Source organism: Cannabis sativa, chromosome 3 (genome assembly GCF_029168945.1).
Source record: "Cannabis sativa cultivar Pink pepper isolate KNU-18-1 chromosome 3, ASM2916894v1, whole genome shotgun sequence".
Classification (NCBI taxonomy): domain Eukaryota; kingdom Viridiplantae; phylum Streptophyta; class Magnoliopsida; order Rosales; family Cannabaceae; genus Cannabis; species Cannabis sativa.
The window spans coordinates 64,204,958-64,225,351 of NC_083603.1; the positions used below are offsets into that span (position 1 = coordinate 64,204,958).

General features: G+C 34.2%; 1 protein-coding gene across 5 annotated transcripts; it reads left to right on the forward strand.

Moving 5' to 3' along the window:
• The first annotated feature begins 859 nt into the window (after positions 1–859).
• On the forward strand, positions 860–18,149 carry LOC115708696 (pre-mRNA-splicing factor ATP-dependent RNA helicase DEAH1). Of its 5 annotated transcripts, none has more exons than XM_030636683.2 (29): positions 860–998; positions 1,236–1,386; positions 2,000–2,104; positions 2,268–2,398; positions 2,537–2,743; positions 2,854–2,925; positions 3,418–3,501; positions 3,826–3,859; positions 4,047–4,101; positions 4,330–4,389; positions 4,493–4,564; positions 4,795–4,858; positions 5,884–5,966; positions 6,183–6,250; positions 6,340–6,397; positions 6,539–6,596; positions 6,725–6,790; positions 7,152–7,220; positions 7,406–7,495; positions 8,961–9,047; positions 9,277–9,392; positions 9,479–9,545; positions 9,835–10,875; positions 11,111–11,173; positions 15,960–16,083; positions 16,187–16,287; positions 16,731–16,793; positions 16,896–16,968; positions 17,590–18,149. In XM_030636683.2, exons 3-29 carry the CDS (start codon positions 2,005–2,007, stop codon positions 17,631–17,633), a joined length of 3,150 nt encoding a protein of 1,049 aa, XP_030492543.1. In that variant the 5' UTR covers positions 860–998; positions 1,236–1,386; positions 2,000–2,004; the 3' UTR covers positions 17,634–18,149. The 5 variants fall into 5 exon arrangements, with proteins under 5 accessions (XP_030492543.1, XP_030492546.1, XP_030492544.1 ...); XM_030636686.2 differs by having other exon boundaries at positions 1,236–1,385; positions 2,003–2,104; XM_030636684.2 differs by having other exon boundaries at positions 1,236–1,351.
• Positions 18,150–20,394: the final 2,245 nt, after the last annotated feature.

Here is a 20,394-nt window from a genome sequence, read left to right on the forward strand (position 1 = left end):
ACATACGGTCTGACGTAAAACAAGACTGTCTTGCAATGCAATGAGCAGCCCGATTTGCAGATCGTTTTACAAAAGAAAGAAAAACATTATGTAATTCAGAAAGTAGCATCCGACAATCCTGAACAAGAAGCCCAAACTGAGATGGCATTTGAATCTGACTATTAATAGCTTGAACAACAACTAAAGAGTCAGTTTCGATTTCCACCTCAGTTAAAGCTTTCGTTTTGAGCCAACTCAATGCCTCCTTGACCCCCATAATCTCAGCAATCTCTGGAGAAACCGCACCAAATTTGCTACTTGAAAAAGCTTCAATTAGCTTGCCATTGGTTTGTCCTTTTGATTAAAAAGTTCCTTTTGTTCAAAAAAAAAAAAAAATACTTAAGTTTAATTTTTGGCGGTAATAATACTTAAGTTATATTTCTGGAACTCTGTATGTACCTAACCGTTAAATATTAAGCCATTAAATCCACGTGTCATTTTTTTATTGGTATTTTTGAACAATTTTTTTTTAAACATAATAAAAATTTGAGGAATGCTAAAGGGCACCAGTGGTGCTTAGCACCCTCTTACATGTCAATATCGTTATTGGTCCAACGAAGTATCGGGTTACATATAATTTAATATAATAGCTTTTAGGAAGTATTACTAACCAATCGCAACGTGACATGTCGAGAAGGTGCTAGGCACTACTGGTGCCTCATAGCAATGCTCTAAAAATTTAATGATTTGGACCAATTAGAAATTGTCACGTGGTAATTTACTTAACTAGTACCTACAGAAGTTCTAGAAATATAACTTAAGTATTATTATTACCGTAAAAAAATAAAAAAGTATTTATATGTAACTGCAAATTAAAGTTAAGTCTTTATTATATATGTATTTTTTAGAGAACGCCCTGAAAATTGAAAATTAAAGGCGTTCGAGAAACACACGACAAGAAAACGAAAGGCTCGAGTTCTGCAGATGTGCTCTGAAAAGCCGTTGGTATCTCATCACAGGTGAAGTTCCATCGTCATTTTCTAATTGTTGAGCACTAGAAATTCCAGTTTTGACACCTAAAGAGTAGTATGTATTACTGCTATATGTATTATCCACTTTCGGTTTTCGCTGATTCCTTGTTGAATGTCTACCAATGTAGTCTGATTTCGTTTTTTCCACTTCTCTATCTCTGTTTCCAATGTATAATCCTCCATGAAACTCTTCTTTTCTCTCATCTTTGGGGTTTTCCCGCGCAGTTACCCTCTTCTACTACTACTACTGGTTTTCATCAGGCTGCCGAATAGCATTTGAAAAGGAGCGAAAGGGGCAACTCAACACCGCCACCGTCGGTCACTGAAACTTTCCATTTGTGGTTTCTCTCTCTTATTTGTCTACACTCTTTCTAGGGTTTTTCTCTAATCTTGTGGTTTGAATATTGAGCTGAACTTTAATTCTAGGTTTTAAATAACTACACGTGAAGTCTAAGTCAATTTTCGTTCTTTATCTGTTATTTGATTTATGAAACTCACTATATCAGTATCACATGGAAGAACTCTTTGAAGTTATGCTGATTTGATTTAGAACTAGTTACAGTTGGAGATTGGACAACAATCTTGGCAGGCTATAATTTAACTAATTTATATTTGTTTGCCAACGCAATCAGGCTTGAACATTTCTTAGTAAATGGATCTGAATCAAGTACGTAGTATACTATAGGCTTGAAATGATATCATTTCTTTGCCCTAGTATTTAAATTGCCTTAAAAAGTGAAAAAGGAAAGGGCAAAGAAATGATATCATTTTGTTGATAGAAAAGTTCTCATAAGATCATCTATGATGATAATGTATTATCATTTTGATTTCTGTTACTGTTTGGAAGATGATAAATTTATGGAATTTGCCGTAAATACGTATATTTTTGAAATAAGTTATATTGGAAATTATAAGATGAGTACATTTGTTTGAGACTTTGATTTATGCAAACTATGTATGATGTTGAGAAAAAATAACCTTTGTTGCAGCAAAAATGGGGAGCGACGGAAATTTGAAGACGTGGGTATCTGACAATTTAATGTCATTGTTGGGATATTCTCAGTCCACTCTCGTTCAGTATGTCATTGGGTTTTGTAAGTTTCTCATTAGGCCATTACCTTAGATATGGTTGATTCATCTTTTCAGGTTTTTGAATTAATGGATGATTGTTGTTCAAAATGTGATATAATATAAAATATGAGCTATGATTTTTCTAGAAACATAAATATGAATTATGATCATTTTGGTTTCTTGTAGCTAAAAAAGCAAATTCACCGGCAGATGTGTGGAGCAAGCTTGTAGAGTCTGGATTACCTTCATCTAGCGAAACACGTGCTTTTGCTGAAGAAATCTACAACAGGGTGCCCCATAAAGCATCTGGATTAAGTGTAAGTTTTTGAAATAATGGGATTAAGTTATTTTGAGTTTTGAGTTGCGGTATTATATGATCATGCATATTGCATGCTGTTGTTTATTCATGATGAAACTTGTTGATGTTTACTCACTACATTGTTTGTGAACATTAGGTTTATCAAGCACAGGAGAAAGAAGCGGCAATGATTGCGAGGAAGACGTATGCTCTACTGGATGCAGATGACGAAGATGATGATGACAATCGTGGTGCTGCTAGTGGAGTTGTTTCTGTTGATTCTGCTAATGAAAGAGGAGCAACATTCCGTAACAAAAGGTTTAGGAAGAAGGCTGATGTTCAAGATGACGATGACGATGCTGAGGTTGAGTTTTTCAGATTTGTCAGATATGCTCATTATTTTTTGTAGCTCGTTGCAAATGATGTTTGGTCTAAAATGATACTTCTCTTTTGACTGAATGGTGTGATGTCCAGGACATAGCACAGAGGGAAAATCAGAGACTAGTTAAAAGACGAGCAAACTCAGATGAAGACGATGATTCCGAGGTATTTTGTTATTCATATGTGTGGTCACTTGAGGCTGGCTCAAGTGGTTAGGTGTTTGAGTGTGTTTGGGAGCAGGAGGGGTTCAGTCCCTGTTATATATAAATATAAATATAAATTTGCAGGCTCTTGTAGAAACATTGGTATCCTATCTTTCTTGCATCATAGTTTTCACTATAGTAATTTTAGAATTTCTAATTAGTACTGGACTAGGCAGTGTATATCTGATTTAATCTATGGATACAATGTTTCAGTGATAGTTGAGATTTGCACCTGGTGGTCTTCATTTCATGGCTACTCGTGCTTAGTACCTCTCATTAATGTTATGATTCCATGATGTTACATACCAGTCTTTTTGAAATGTTATGAAAACATTTGACATCTTGTTTTCTGCATCTTTCTACTAATTCTACTGGTAAAGTAAATAGATGTTGTTTTTCTGTTGTAATTTTTTCTATTATGCTAAGTTAGGTATGTATTTATAATGTCATGCAGTCAGAAGAAATGTTACGTGATCAGAAAGAGAGAGAGAAACTAGAGAGAAATCTAAAAGAACGAGATGCAGCAGCCACCCGCAAGGTATGTAACTTCGGATTTCTCATTCAAGCTGTTGATATCAGAAATATTGAATTGCTGACGCTCATTTTTGCTTTAGCCTAAGCTTAGATGTTTTAAATTTGCTTCTCATAAAAATATTTCTTTGATAAATGTTGATGGTAAATCAATGTTAGTTGCTTTAACAATAAATGGTGGTTCTATGGCCTGTGCTGGGCTTTACTATTTCAAGTAATAAATTTACTATTTCATTTCCGTCACTATTTCTAGTGAGATTGAAATCAGAATGTTGTCTTGATCTAAGTTGCTAATTTTTGTTTTTTCCCTCCCTCTTTTTGATGGAAACAGCTAACGGAGCCAAAGTTATCAAAAAAGGATGAAGGTAAGAAATAATAGGGAGTTTTGCATAATTGTTGCTGCATGCATTTTAAGACTTGTCCATCTGTATTTCAGGGCATAAATGGCAGTGTGTTTACAACTAAATTGCATTTTGTTATACACACACTCATATGTATTCATAATATATTTGGCTTAAGTTGGCTAATCATGATGTCTGTTATGTTTCACAGAGGAGGCTATTCGAAGGTCTAATGCTTTGGAGGAAGATGATCTTGATACTTTAAGGTTTGTTATTGTACATCCAGTTTTTTTTTTTATTTTATTTTTTTATTTTTTTTATTTTACTGAATTATAGTTTTATTTAACTTGCTTATTTATTTTTATGAGCTATTTTACAGGTACCTTGTGATTTAACTTGTTTTGTTTTGTTATTTTATTTTTTATGATTTATTGTACTAGTTATTTTAACTAAATATTTCATAATGCTTTCTTGATTTCTCGCCCTCATTCCAGAAAATTTTCAAGACAAGAATATTTGAAGAAAAGAGAACAAAAGAAACTAGAGGAAATCAGGTATGGAAATATTGCAAGTTTCAGATGCAAATATGTTTCTCTTATGAATTCCTCTTGTTAATTGATTGCATTGGCTTATTCCAATTTCGTGTTTGTGCATCAGAGATTATATAGAAGATGAGCAGTATCTATTTGACAATGTGAAGGTGACTGAAGTAGAAAGTCGTGAATTTAGGTAATTTATTTTATTTCCTTTAACTATCCATTGTAACCAAGCATATGAATGGTTTTCCTTCTGCTTGGTACATGTAAAGACCTGTGAAATGTTTGTGGCATCTGCTCATGAGCCTTTGCTCAATTCATTCATTTGTTTATTTTTCTTTGTAAATTTATACATGCATACAACACGTACACAAGCATTGAAGGTGACCTCATTATAGCTTTATCGGCTTAATTTTTCCATAGGTATAAGAAGGAAATATATGAGCTTGTGAAGAAGCAGTCAGAGACAATTGATGATATAAACGAGGTAATTAAGAACTTTTTCAAGCCATGGTAGACATCCTCTAGTAATTTGTTCATTTTTTATACTGTATTTTTTTAGGCCATTTTCTTAGACTGACCCCTGGTTATGTATTGAAAACCTCACTTGTGGCAGAGGAATACCTTGTTAAACATTCAAAACAAGGAAAATAATGACATAGAAGAAATCTAGCCTTAGAGTCTAATACATCAGTGTTTCACTCCCTACTCAAGTCTAGAAAAGATAAATTCTCACAATGTTTGGATCTTAGACCCACTATACTGTCCAAAATTTGATTCTCCCAAAGAACCTGCGCCGAACTTTCAATTCCTTTGAATATTCTGCTATTTCTTTCAATCATATTGCCCAAATCATAGCCATATTGCAATCCTCCAGAGTATAACCCTTCGTTTGCCTCCCACTGGTTCGGTCATCAAAGCTTGAGACACCAATCGACGCAAGACCCAAACTAGCTCAAATTCCTTGTACAAGGAAGACCAGATTTTTTGAGTGTAATTACATTCCATGAATAAATGTTCAATGGATTCACAGATTCTAACTGACCTGCCATCTCTGGTATCAGTGCTAAAACTCCAGTCATTATGGAGTCCCTGATCGTCAAATGGATCAGAAAGGCTTTTCCAGCCAAAACCACTGGGGTAATGACCTTGTTTCTTTCTAAAACCAGTGGGGTTTCGGTGCTTTCCATGTTCCAAAGGGCCATGGAACCCCCTTGTATGCATATAAATGTTTCTCAGAAAGAGGAGAGAGATTTTTTTTTTTTTTTAAAATACAATGTTTATGTACTTATTCAGTTGATTGTAGTTCTCATGTAGTTGATCTTTCAGTGTCTTCATTTTCTTTTTTGAAGTCTAATTTTGTAATGGGCTAGTTTTGATTCATGTTTTCTTCATATTGATAAATTTATGCCCATCATATTTTCAGCTGTTTATGCCCTTATCTATATTTATGCTCCTAATAGCTCAGAAGATCATAAACTTACTCTTCTAGATTTCCTCTATGAAAAACAGTACAGGATGCCAGATGCCTATGATGATCAGGATGGTGGCGTTAACCAGGAAAAAAGATTTTCTGTTGCTGTGCAACGCTATAGGTCAGCATTCTAGCAGCAATGCATGGAGATGTTTACATTGTCACATTTTTTCCCTTCACATGTGTAATTTGAACCGCAACTATGATAAGCTCACATACTGAAAACCTTTTGTATGACTTTTATTGATATTTACAATATGCTTGTCAGGCATATTAGTTTATTATCAAGAAATGCATTTATGTATAATGTGAACCATTTCTTCTTTTTTGTGTATAGAGACCCAACTGCTGGGGACAAAATGAACCCTTTTGCAGAACAGGAAGCCTGGGAAGAACATCAAATTGGTGAAATATTGCTGAAGTTTTAAGATTCTTCTATTATAAGCTGGCTCCAATTATGATTTTAGTTATTTATTTTGAGTTCATTATTGTAGGCAAGGCAACATTGAAATTTGGTTCAAAAAACAAAAAACAAACGACTGATGACTATCAGTAAGTTTATTCTCTTAGTTTTGCTTCTTTTCATTTTGAGGAAAACAATATTATTGTAGATGCATGTGATTGAAATTTGAAGCTACCTTTGTTTATGCTAGCATGTTCTGTATGTAATAATTCATAATATTTAACTTTTAGGTTTGTGTTTGAGGACCAGATTGATTTTATCAAGGCCTCAGTGATGGATGGCGATGAGGTATAAATTTGATAAGTTTCTGTTGGGTTATTTGCTTTGAACTGATTTTCTTTAACACGTTAGGGGTTTTAGTTTCATACTTGTTTGCTGAGGCCAATGTCTTATTCATTTGTCACTTTTTTGTGCAGTTTACTGTTGAACATGATGATTTACATGAGAAGTCAATGGCACAATCAGCCTTCGAGAAGCTGCAGGTAGAATTTTTTAGTGGCACTCTACAAATACTTAATGTTGTGATTTGTCTTCTTCCTTTTCAAAGACTCAGTTAAGTTATTTACTTTGCTTAGGAAGAAATATCATGAAGAAAATGTGTAAATTTCTTGATATTAGATAATTTAGGTATGAAATAACTCGAGAATTATGTTACATTAAAAGCATATTTATTTCAGTTGCAGATGCTATGGAACACTATGATCCATGTTCTTTGTCTTTCTTTAGTTTCACTACTAGTACTTTATTTATTGCTCTGCCACTGGATAGTTGTATCTGAAATTTGAATGGCAGAGTAGAAGATTATATTTTAAATTGTATAATGCTACCTGTTTTCTCATTCAGGAGGAGAGGAAAACTTTGCCCATGTATCAATATCATGATCAGTTGCTCCAAGCTATTAATGATCATCAGGTTTTCTTTCAATTTTATTCTGAATATGATCTTGTTTTAATATGCTTGAAACCTTGACTATGAGCAAATTTCTTGATTTTGTCCTTTGCAAACATCATTCAACCCTGAAATTTGAATAATTTTTTGAGAAACTTATCTATGAAGGTATAATTATCCTCTTATGTTATAGAATAATTGGCTTGTAGGTTCTAGTCATTGTTGGTGAAACCGGCTCAGGAAAGACCACACAAATACCTCAATATCTTCATGAAGCTGGATACACAAAACGTGGAAAGGTTTAGTTTTCTTACGTTATAGTGTTATGTTTTCTTAAATAACTTCAGTTTTAATGACTACATTTAGGGTCTGTTTGGCACAACTTTTGGAAAAGTTAAAACTGTTTTTTTAAAAAAAGTGTGATAAAAAGGTGTTTGGCAAGCGGTTAAAAAACAACTTATTATAAAATTTATGGAGAAGCTACAGCTAAAAGCTAAAGCTGGTACAACTCAACTTTTAAAAAAAGTTATTTTAATTAAAAGACTAATAAATTATTTTGTACTATAAATATATTTAATTATATATTACAAAAAATAAAAATATTTTTTTGAAGGAAAAAATATTTAAAATAAATAATATTTAAATTTTTTATTTTGTTTTAAAAAATATTTTTATTTTTATTATAAACAAACTACGTAACTTAGAGTTTCTTATAAACTGCAATTTTTTTTACAAGTGATAAAAATATTATAAATTATTTTTATCAAATGCGTATAAATTTATACCTACAAAAAAAATAATTAAATGTAATATAGAAAATAAAAATTTTATATATCATAATTTTTTAATATATTTGTGATTATAATGAACTAGGTTATAATATTATCATAATTATAATAGAATCTTAATAACTCACAGCACTTTAAAATTTATAATTTATCAAATACTTAGTTAAGTGTTTTTTCCATAGTACAACTACAACTGTTTTTCCCCACAGTACAACTGTGCCAAATTGGCCCTTAATGTAAACTTTTCCATTCAAGTAAAGTTGCAACCTTTTTTTTTTTTTTAAACTTCTAGATTACTATTAGCTAATGAATTGGCGACGAAATTGCAATTTTACAGTTCATTGCGTTCAAATTACATTTTTTGGGGTTGGGAGTTGCTGACAGCAGATAAGAGAAGTTTGATTTTTTTTTTTTCTTATAATTCTCATTTATCTGAAGAATACTTGAGGAGAAGTTTTGTAATCTATGTTTGATATTTTATAGACCTTAAAATAGAGATTTTTTTTTTCCCCTTCTCTTAACTGTGAAATGGTAGTTTGATCTCTTTGTTCCACATTATTTGGTTTGTGTACAATCTATTTCTTTGAACTTTTTAAGAGTTTTTATCTTCCACTTCTTATTTCTTGATTTGTCGAGCACAAGACACTAGTCTTTGTGTCATTGAAAACTAAATTTTTGTAATGGCAGTTCATATAATTCTGCTGTGGCTACTTTGTTCAAGCTTGGTTGAAAACTCTTTGATCCCTTTATGGTAATGAAGTGGGCTTGAAACCCACATGTTTGATACCTATTTATATTATGTTTGCTCACTAGTCTGTGTCATTGGAAACTAAACTTTTGTAATGGAATGTATATAATTCTGTTGTGGCTAGTTCTTTGTTCAAGCTTGATTGAAAACTCTTTTACTCATTCATGGCAATAAAGTGGGCTGGAGATGTATGTTTGAGGGTTTTAAATAACTTTTAAACTTTTGCAGGTTGGATGTACACAGCCACGACGAGTTGCTGCTATGAGTGTTGCTGCCAGGGTTGCTCAAGAAATGGGTGTTAAACTTGGACATGAGGTATGCTGTGTTTGTTGATATAGTTTCGTCCTTTATGTTAACGAGGCTAATAAATTTAAGGTAGTGAAAACTGCATACTTTGGGTGGTGGTACTAATGGTTTTCCTTTTATGAAGTTTTGAGTTATTATGGGTACTTATGATTTATTCTTTTTAAGTTTTGAGTTATAATATAGGTAATCATAAATTGATTTTTCTTGGCAATAATAACTACATTTATGTCATGTGCAGGTTGGTTATTCCATTCGTTTTGAAGATTGCACATCTGACAAGACAGTTCTAAAATATATGACAGATGGAATGCTGTTGAGGGAATTTCTTGGAGAACCAGATCTGGCAAGCTACAGGTAAGCATAGATACTATGTCAGATTATGTCTATGGCTAGTCGTCTTGTTTTTAACATATCCCTTGCTATGCCTTTTAAAATTTCAGCGTGGTGATGGTGGATGAGGCCCATGAAAGGACACTCTCAACTGATATTCTTTTTGGTTTAGTAAAAGTAAGCTCAAAATCTCAGTAATAAACTCCAATTTTGTTTTTTTTTTTTGGGTTAAGTTACTCGAATTCTCATGATCTTGTTATGAGTTTAATTGCAAGATCCATTGAAAAACATATCATTTTCAAGAATACTCTGTGTGTTTGCGCCTTGTGAATATGTAGAACTATTGGTGTTAAACACTTTTGGCCACCTCTGCTTTGTCCTAGATGAAGTACTTGTAGGAAAATTATAAGTATATGTTTTTAAGGCTGTCTAACCGTCCCCCTCTTTTCATTTGTGTGTAAAATAGGATATTGCTCGTTTCAGACCAGATTTAAAGCTACTCATTTCAAGTGCGACCCTGGATGCAGAGAAGTTCAGTGATTATTTTGATTCTGCTCCAATTTTTAAAATTCCAGGTAGAAGGTATCCTGTAGAGATCCATTATACAAAAGCACCAGAAGCTGATTACTTAGATGCTGCAATAGTGACTGCACTTCAAATCCATGTGACGCAATCACCGGGGGATATATTGGTGTTTCTTACGGGTCAAGAAGAAATTGAGACAGCAGAAGAAATTATGAAGCATAGAATACGGGGTCTTGGTACAAAGATTGCTGAGTTGATCATCTGCCCCATATATGCCAACCTACCAACAGAGCTACAATCTAAAATATTCGAACCAACACCTGAAGGGGCAAGGAAGGTTGTCCTTGCCACAAATATAGCTGAGACATCATTAACAATTGATGGGATTAAATATGTCATTGACCCAGGTTTTTGCAAGATGAAGTCTTACAATCCGAGGACTGGAATGGAATCGTTGCTAATCAGTCCAATATCCAAGGCATCAGCAAATCAGAGGGCAGGTCGATCTGGTCGAACAGGCCCAGGAAAGTGCTTCCGATTATATACTGCTTACAACTATTATAATGATTTAGATGACAATACTGTACCAGAAATTCAACGAACTAATCTTGCAAATGTTGTGCTAATGCTCAAGAGTCTTGGTATTCATGACCTGTTACATTTTGATTTCATGGATCCACCACCTTCTGAAGCACTACTAAAAGCATTAGAACTGCTTTTTGCCTTGAGTGCTTTAAACAAAGTGGGTGAGCTGACTAAAGTGGGCAGACGGATGGCAGAATTTCCTCTTGATCCCATGCTGTCAAAAGCAATTGTTGCTTCAGAGAAGTACAAGTGCTCAGACGATATTATTTCCATTGCTGCCATGCTTTCTATTGGCAATTCAATATTTTACAGACCAAAAGACAAACAAGTCCATGCTGACAATGCACGTTTGAATTTTCATACTGGGAATGTTGGAGATCACCTTGCACTGCTTAAGGTATGTATGTATTCTGATGAATTGCTGTTGTTCATTTAGATTTATAATTGGTTTTGGTTGTAAACACTAACTAGTATATGGGTTGGTCTAATGGTTAAGTTTTTAATACGGCAAGAGTAATAATCGGAAGGGGGTTAATATCCCTTTCTAAAAATGAACAAATTTGAGCACAGCTGCAACTTTTTTATTTAAGAAAGTCTATTCGCCTTGTTTTATTTTTAATTATTTTTTTTAGGTTTACAGTTCGTGGAAAGAAACAAATTACTCAACGCAATGGTGTTATGAAAATTACATACAGGTACATTCATTTCTCAGAATTGCACCTTTTTGAATCTCTCTCTTTAAAAAATAAACTAGGCTTCCCCTGCCTAACCCCTACAATATTTGAGGACCAAAAAACTATAGCACTGCTATTTAGGTACTCAGCAGGGACTTAAAACTCAGATCTTGTGACCTTTTTGAATTTTGTTATTCCTATCTTCATTGCACTTGTGTCTCTCTTTTGGGTATAAGAAAACATTTCTGCTGTGATATTTGATTCTTTATCTTTCTGAGCTGTTTTCTCTTGTAGAAGTTTAATTAAATTTCTGGAATCTTAGTTGAATGGTTTTTCTGGTACACTGCCTCGTCAGTAGAATTATTTTTTCTAGTGGTAGTGGCCAGGACTAAGGGAAGGGACTAGACAGTTTTGTCCGGTTTCATGTTTGGATGCTTTTTGGGGACAGGACTATTTTGTCTACTTCCCAAAATAGTCCCCCTAGATAATAGATACCCAATTAGAAGGTGGGTTAAAATAGCTACAAGCTTGAGGTTTTTTTTACTGTGTAATTTTTCAACTTTGTTAACCAAATATATATATACACCCCAGCTCAGGGCTTTGCCCAGGTAAACATTAAAAACAGTCCATATACTCCCCAGGTAAACATTCTGATAGGCATTGGGATATAATAAAAAGGGCATAAGTGTAGTTGTAATAGGGGTATTGTTATTATATATAGGACTCAATAGTGAAGGAAAAGGTGTGAAGAATTTGGTTTTAGTTTGTAACTTTGGGAGAGAACCAGGCTCTCGAAATCCTGGGTTTTAATGAAAGGCATTCTGCCATTTTATCCAAAAACTATCGTTCTTTCTCTATTTTCTGCAATTAATTAATCTTGATAGGAATTTCTATCAAGATTAATTAATTGCAGAAAATAGAGAAAGAACTAATTCCTATCAAGATTAATTAATTGCAGAAAATAGAGAAAGAACGATAGTTTTTGGATAAAATGGCAGAATGCCTTTCATTAAAACCCAGGATTTCGAGAGCCTGGTTCTCTCCCAAAGTTACAAACTAAAACCAAATTCTTCACACCTTTTCCTTCACTATTGAGTCCTATATATAATAACAATACCCCTATTACAATTACACTTATGCCCTTTTTATTATATCCCAATGCCTATCAATACCGGCCGCCCGAAAATCACCTTGTCCTCAAGGTGATGGAGTTCAACTTGTAACATCAGTTGGTGCGACCCGTAATCGCCCCTTGTCAAAGAACCGAGCCAACAATTGCAAGGTTTTCCGACGAAGAGAGATGCCCCTCTCAGCCGAGTCGACCTCGATCAAAAACGAGCCGAGCAAGTTAATATTTCTTCCCTTTGTATGCAAAACAAGGTGAAAAACCGCCACTCCCACGCCATTGAATGGAGCTACCAAGTCAAGTTGAGAAGAAAAAAGAAGGGCCAGCCTTGAAGTTGTCAAAATCGGAGTGGTCCCAAAATGTATTGTCCTTCCCCTGTCCAAAACCCAAGAGACACACCGCCAAAATCGATAATTGTGTTTCACATGAAACAATTCAGGACCTTTTTCTTTTTTTCTTTTGGTGCTCTTGCCCAAAACCAGTAGAACAAACGAGGTATAAGACAAAAAATTCCCATAAATGAAAATTAAAAACTTATCCCTTTGTGTATCACTTGGTACCCGTATAGTTTTGTGCACGCCGACTATGAACCCATTAACAAGCCTTTTCCGGCAAACTAAATCTTTGAACCGTAAATACATAGCCAACAAATAGAACCCAAAGACTGCGTTCTCATAACCCAATCCATTATGGGCAAGTATTAATACTTGAGAAGCATCAAGTGTAAGTGGCTCTTGGAAAACAACTTGAGGGAATACATATATTATCCCAGATGGCGTGTTTTCTTTAGTAATGCCATATATCTTTGTAGTCAAAGCACAAGGAACACCATAATTGGAAAACAAAAACTTGTTCGACGCTTTTGCCTAATACCGCTCATAATCGAGACAATTCCATATATCCTCACCCATATTACCAATCCAATTTGAAAACATGAAAGCGACGAAAGTGTTAGCCATAAGCCTTATGCAATACCATATGACCCAAATGGTGTTGTTTAAACTTGGCGATGAAGGATTCTCCCTCTTCTTTTCCGTTACCGACACTGCGGTGTAGTGAACCAATCGCACCTCCTTCTTGTAATACCCCGAGGGTGGAGACGTCTTGCTCCCGGATCCCAAACCATAAACAATTGTCCTAATTGAATTATTGGGACTTGAGTAATATTTAATGGGCCTTCCTTCTTACTCGGATCCCATATAACCCAATGACCAAAAGCATAAAATGGGTCATCTCCTTGGGTTGATTTGGGCCTTAGGTAAGGTTTTAACAGTCCAAATGCAAACATCTCTGTAACGAATGACCGTAGCCCCCCATGACCTGAAACGAAATCAAAGCACACGAGTGACGGCGACTTCTGCAGTTCTTCCGTCGATGATTGCCGGCAAAAGTTTTACGGCGAGGCACAAGTCTTCTCCGACACCGGCGAGCGGCCCATATCATGGTGTAAGGCCGGTAACGTACTCGACCCAAAATCGACATCAGAATTCGTTGTTGTTCTGTCATTAACGGCATCGAAGGCTTGCTGGTTGTGCTTTCCACGATCAAAAAGCTTGTGAGCCTCCATTGCCATAGGCAAAAGATGGCGTTCAAGTCGCGTCGCCTTCCCTTGCCAAGCTTGACGAATTTTTGGCGGAATATTCTGGCTCGGCTTCTCCTTATACAACACCGGTATCGTCTCCAGCACCGATGTCATCTCCAACCTTGGTAGTTCGATCTTCGTCTCTGGTGATGCAAGCTTCGTTGCTAGAATTACTTGATGGCTGAATCTAATCTCTACTCCTTTTTCAGAAAGCAACTTAGAATTAATTGAGGAAGATGATGTGTCCCTATTTACTGATTGAGGTTGAAACTCATCGACGGCAGTTGCCATCATCAATGAAGGAAATCGAACCTCTGGTTCCGTCGGAGTTGAGTACAAAGAGCCATCCCCGTGCACGGTTCGAGGACGAATTTTGTTGCTGGCGGTGTTCGTCTCTGTCTTCTCTTTTCCCCCTGCAAAGAAACGGGTTAACTGAGCCATCATTATCTCCGGTAAGCGCTGAATTTCTGCTCGTGTCTCCGAAACCTCTTTTTCCAACTGAGATCTAACGTCTGAAATCTCCTTCTGAATTTCTGAGCGGAAGGCCTCCATTCTTTCACCCAGTAGCTCCATACTAGTGTGCTTCTCGGGTCCCATGAACTTGTGCTCTGATACCATTTGATAGGAATTTTCCTATCAAGATTAATTAATTGCAGAAAATAGAGAAAGAACGATAGTTTTTGGATAAAATGGCAGAATGCCTTTCATTAAAACCCAGGATTTCGAGAGCCTGGTTCTCTCCCAAAGTTACAAACTAAAACCAAATTCTTCACACCTTTTCCTTCACTATTGAGTCCTATATATAATAACAATACCCCTATTACAATTACACTTATGCCCTTTTTATTATATCCCAATGCCTATCACATTCCCAAACAGTCCATATACTCCCCAGGTAAAGAGTTTTTTTTTTAATAAAAAATGTGTAATATTTTTTTTTTGGGTAAGTACCATTTTAGACCTTGTGTTTTGCAAAAGTTACAGATTGGACCTTCTGTTTTGTTAAATAACAAAATAAACTTTGTATTTTTCAAAATGCTACAAATAGGACCTTGAATTGATAATAATTTAACCTAAAGGTATTATGATAAAACTGGTTAAATTTCCTACATCTGTTCGTGTTAGGAGTTGTCTTCAAGTTGATTATATTAAAAAAAAAGTTGTCAAAAATTAAACTCAGGGTCCTATTTGTACCATTTTAAAAAATATAGGTGCCGTTTGGTAACACTTTTGTTTTTTAAATTTTTAATCACAAAATGAAAGTAAAATTTTTGTTTTTAAAAAATTTATTTTTGAAAAACAAAAGTACGTTCTGTAACCACTTTTGTTTTTCAATTTTAAAAACACAAAATAAAAGTGTGTTCTGTAAAATTCATTTTTATTTTTTGATTTTATGTAAGTCGGGTCTAGGTCCGGGGTCGGATTCGGGTTCAAGTTAAAAGTCGGGCTGTGGGGAGGGGATTTGGGTCCGGGTCTGGTCATAATCCAAAAGATTGATTAAGAAAAAAAAAACTGTTTAAAAAAATATTGAAAGTAATTATTTTTGTTTTTCAAATTTTGATTTCTAATTATAAAATTGAAAAGTAAAAACAGTTTTATAGAACATGTTTTTGAAAAAAAAAATTCACTTTTCTACTTTTAAAAACAGAAAATTAATTAAAAAAGTGTTACCAAACGCCACCATAGGGTCCATTTTTCATTTAACAAAATAGAGGGTTCAATCTGTAATTTTTGCAAAACACAAGGTCTAAAATAGAATTTACTTTTTTTTTTTGTTATTTAAATACTTTATTGTCTTATAATTATAATTTTTTTTTAATTTTATTTTATACTTCATTTATTTCTATACTGCAACGATACTTAGATATACTGTTGCACTAAACAGTATAAAATTAGGTAGTCCAATCCAATACAATTTTGCATACAAAAAAAGCCCATAAGGAGGGGTGCTTATTTATCAATTCCTGTTTCAGCAATCTTTTGTCCCCATGCTGTCGTGCTTTGTCTCTGTTCTATCTATTATATTCATTGAATAAAATCCTTCACATAAAAATTATGAGGCTTTTCTCGACCAATCTTATAGTTGCTCATTGCTGTAGGTTAGGAGTATGAAACGTGCAAGAGATATTAGAGATCAACTTGAGGGACTTCTGGAGAGAGTAGAGATTGAGCTAGTCTCAAATCCCAATGATTTAGAAGCTATAAAGAAATCAATTACATCTGGTAATTTTTTTTATTATGTTTCAAATTTAATGACCATATATAGTGGTAAAGCTTCATTTTCTTTTAATTGCTAAAACTATTTATTAAAGAAAGCTATTTTCAGGTTACTTCCCTCATTCTGCGAAGCTGCAAAAGAATGGTTCTTATCGAACAGTCAAGCATCCACAAACAGTCCATATACACCCCAGCTCAGGGCTTGCCCAGGTAAATGGAATCTGGTTGTCACTTTGTTTTCCTTTATGGTGTTCTTATTTGGGTTCAATTTGCTAAATAGATTTTAGTCATGATGTCTTTTCTGAAGTGGGTAGCTGAATCTGTTTTGAACTGGGGATAGTTTAGTACTTGTTATTTGAGTACAATAAATGCTATTGACTACTTGCTCTGGGCTAGTAAATTAATTTTACATCGCAAATATCCATAGGGATCATATTATATCAGCTGTTCTAGCCATTATCTTGTGTCCTGGTCATTTTTTTGCTTATACACACCTTTCATTTACTTTCAAAAGAACTGAGGCATGCAAAAATTTCACTTGCAGTGAAAATTGCACTTGTGTCATATGCACAATCACATGTACTGCTTGATCACAAGGAGTTCTATGAATTGCTACATATGTTGTATTCATTATTTCGTTGTCATGTTCTCAGGTGCTTCCAAGGTGGGTTGTATACCATGAGTTGGTGCTTACAAGCAAAGAATATATGAGACAGGTAACTCCCCTCCCATTGCAGGGTTTAAATCTGAACTCTATTTTGTTAGAAGTCTATCTTCAATTCATTGTTTTATACATCTAGTTACGTATCAAACTGCAGGTTACGGAACTAAAGCCAGAGTGGTTGGTTGAAATAGCCCCACATTACTACCAGCTTAAGGATGTTGAAGACTGTATGCTCTCTCTCTCTCTCTCTCTCTCTCTCTCTCTCTCTCTCTCTCTTTGATTTTTTGTTTTGGGGTTCATATATAGTACTGCAATTCAAGTTCATATTTTACAGCTTTGAAATTCCTAATACTACTGTGAACGTCTAGGGTATTTGGTTGTATCATTTTTCGTGCTTATACCAATGTTTGGTGTCTTGTACATGAGGAGAGAGTACAAGGCACAAAATTTGTTTTGAGTCTGCATTACAACTCATAGTATTTCTTACCATATTCAAATAAATTAGGTGTTTCCTTGCACTCACAGGATGACTTACAAGGATTTGCGTTAGTTATGATGACACTCACGTCTAGTGGTCCAGTTTGTTTTCTGATGACTATTTTGTGAAAATGCTCAATGATCATTCAACAGCACTTAGATAATTAAGTGAAATTTTCAACTTTGAATCTGTCAGAATTTGTTATTTTGACTTTTGAGTGATGATTCTATTTTAGGTTGATTCTTGTTATGTAAGATATTGATTTACAGCTAGTCAAGCTTAGGGTTGTTGTGACATAATATTTTTTGTTGATCTTTCGTGCTGTTGAGCTGAATGAAATTTATGTGCTAACTTTTGTAATCTATGGCAGCGAGTACAAAGAAGATGCCTCGTGGAGAAGGTCGTGCATCATAGGACCAAAATTCAGGTCACGACTCAGGAACAAGATTGAACATATAGCAAAAATGACAATTTTGCTTACACCCGTGTTATTTTAGTCCTTATGCTGACTTCTATCACCACTTGGCAGTAAACACAGAGAATATGCACTGAGGCTGTATACGGTAAAGGCGGTGAAAGCGATCACATTGTATGTACAGCTAGTGGCCGGGAATGGTTGGGGATAAAGTTAATCAAAAAGGTATAGAAAGTGTACTATTGTACATACAATTTTGTATAACAGACTAATTACAATTTTTGTACATGCATCATCATAGAGTAACCATCATTGTAGGTGCCCCTGTACCGTTCTCTGGCTCCTTTCCCTTTTATTTAATTTAACTAAATTTTGGATGATGTATTACTTAGTTATGGAAATTCACTTTGTTTAGTATGGAATTTAGTTACTTGAATCGTAATATTGTCTTTTGAACCCAATTTCAATACAGGATTTCATTTGCTGCGCTAAGTAGCAACTGATTAGTTTATTAAGATTCTGTTTCTGAAGTTACCTTCCAGAACTGGGCTACCCATTGTAGTTGACTTGACTATTTTGATACTGATGATAATTTTGAAGTTTCATTGGTGCTTCTAGACACTAACAGGACTGGACTCAAATTCACTTTATTTATGCTTAAAATATACTAGCAAAGGTACCCACATTGATTCAACAATGAAGTGTTAGAAACAAAGTATGTAAAGGGGTTTAGGAGTAAAAGTATGATTTCATTCAACAAACTACATCTATTCCACATTGATTGGAGCTATTTTTTGTTGGAAATATTTTAACCGGATCTAGATTTACTACTATGTATGTTTCATTAACATCCTAATATGAATTCTAAAACAATGAAATAAACACATAAGGGTTTAAGGAAATCTTTCATTGGGTGCAGCGGAATATAATGACTCTTTCCGTTCAGATCTCTAGCCCTTGATTCCTTTCTGTAGCAGAACATAATCAAGATATGAACCTGGATCTCTTTTTCTCCTTCCTTTGATGCTGATTCTCCTTCTTGTTGTTGGGAATCTCCTACAGTCTTACACACTATGATTGAGATACCACTTGATGTGTGTGGGCACTCACTCATTCACTAATGGCTGAAAAATATTTGTGAAGATAGGCTATAGTGTTTTCGAAATTGAAGAAGAAAGAAGAAGGAAGAGGTCTCATCAAAAGCTAGGTTATTAGCTTTGGAGGCATTAGTTGGATGATGAGACCATAACCTTCCTTTTATACTGTTCTTCAATAGGGTTAGGGTTGAATTAAATGGATTAAAAAAGAATAAAATATTAGGCAAAAATACCTCTTGGCCGTATACAATAAGTGGACCAATCTTTTGTTACAATTTTGCCACTTTATTTCAACCACTTATTCTTCTTTTCAATAATACCATATTTTTTAATTCAATCTTATAAATGCCAAACTATTTATTTAATAATTAAAATAACTATCAAATAAAATTGTCATTTATAATGTTTATTAATTAGACTCTATAAAGTCTCTTAATTAACAAATAAACTCCAAAACACTATTTCTTCACAATTAAGCCATAACATAGTAAAAATTCATAAACTAGGCATAGTCTAATTTTAGAATTATAATTGATTAATCAAAATCAATTAACTGAGTCTTACAAGCAGTGTGGTCTCAACTAGTATGGGGACCATGGGCCTATATAAACCGAGCTTCCAATAAGTCGAACCGAATTTACCAAGTAAATTCTCTAACTTATTAATTCCTTATTGAATCAACACTTAGAACTTGGAATTGCACTCTCAGTTATATAGAACGTTCTATATGTTCCACGATATAGATACGTCATTAGTTATCCATTGTTATAATCCTAATTTGATCAATGACCCTCTAATAGATGATCTACATTGAATAGGAACTAAATTACCGTTACACCTTCAATGTATTTTATCCTTAAAACACTTAGCTCCGTATAAATGATATTTCAGCGAAGTGAAATGAGATCTCCACCATTTACCTCTGTTTAGCCAAGCTCGAAGGATATCATCATTTCACTTCTAAATTCCTATAGAAGTTATAGACTCCATATTTATGTTAGCGCTCCCACTCAATTATGCTATCATGTTCCCAAAATGTACGTATCACCCTAACCCAAAAGTAGGCTTAACTAACAAATAGAACATGTATAATACTGTTGAGATCGAACCTAAACATATCAGGATTAAGATCATTTGATCTAGGATCAACAGGTGATATTGAATTGAATAGATATTACGGTAAATTTTAATATATCTAATCAAAGTTCAATATCGGTCTCTTCCGATGTATATTCCATACATCCGATGTTGGTAAACTTTGCCAATGCCCTGGAAAGGACATAACACTTATCCAAGGTGTAAGAATACCTATTGCTGATTATCATGTCAGTCTAAATCCAGTGAACTGACAAATCAGGGAATAAACTTTCGAACATATAATTAAGATTATATTCCACTGTGCTGACAACACTATAATCATTAACAAATTCATATGTTCTGGACTTAAATTGAATTCATACATTATATATATATAATCATGAAATAAATCATGTGAACCATGCAACATAAAATGTTATTTCTGATCTTTATTAATTAGTAAATCTGATTATATTGAAATGAGTTTTATTTAGGGCATAAAACCCAATATTTTTTTGTATTTATTTTTTGTTTTGCGATTTTTGTTTTTTTGGTTGATTAAAGGAGAATTTTATTAAACAAAATA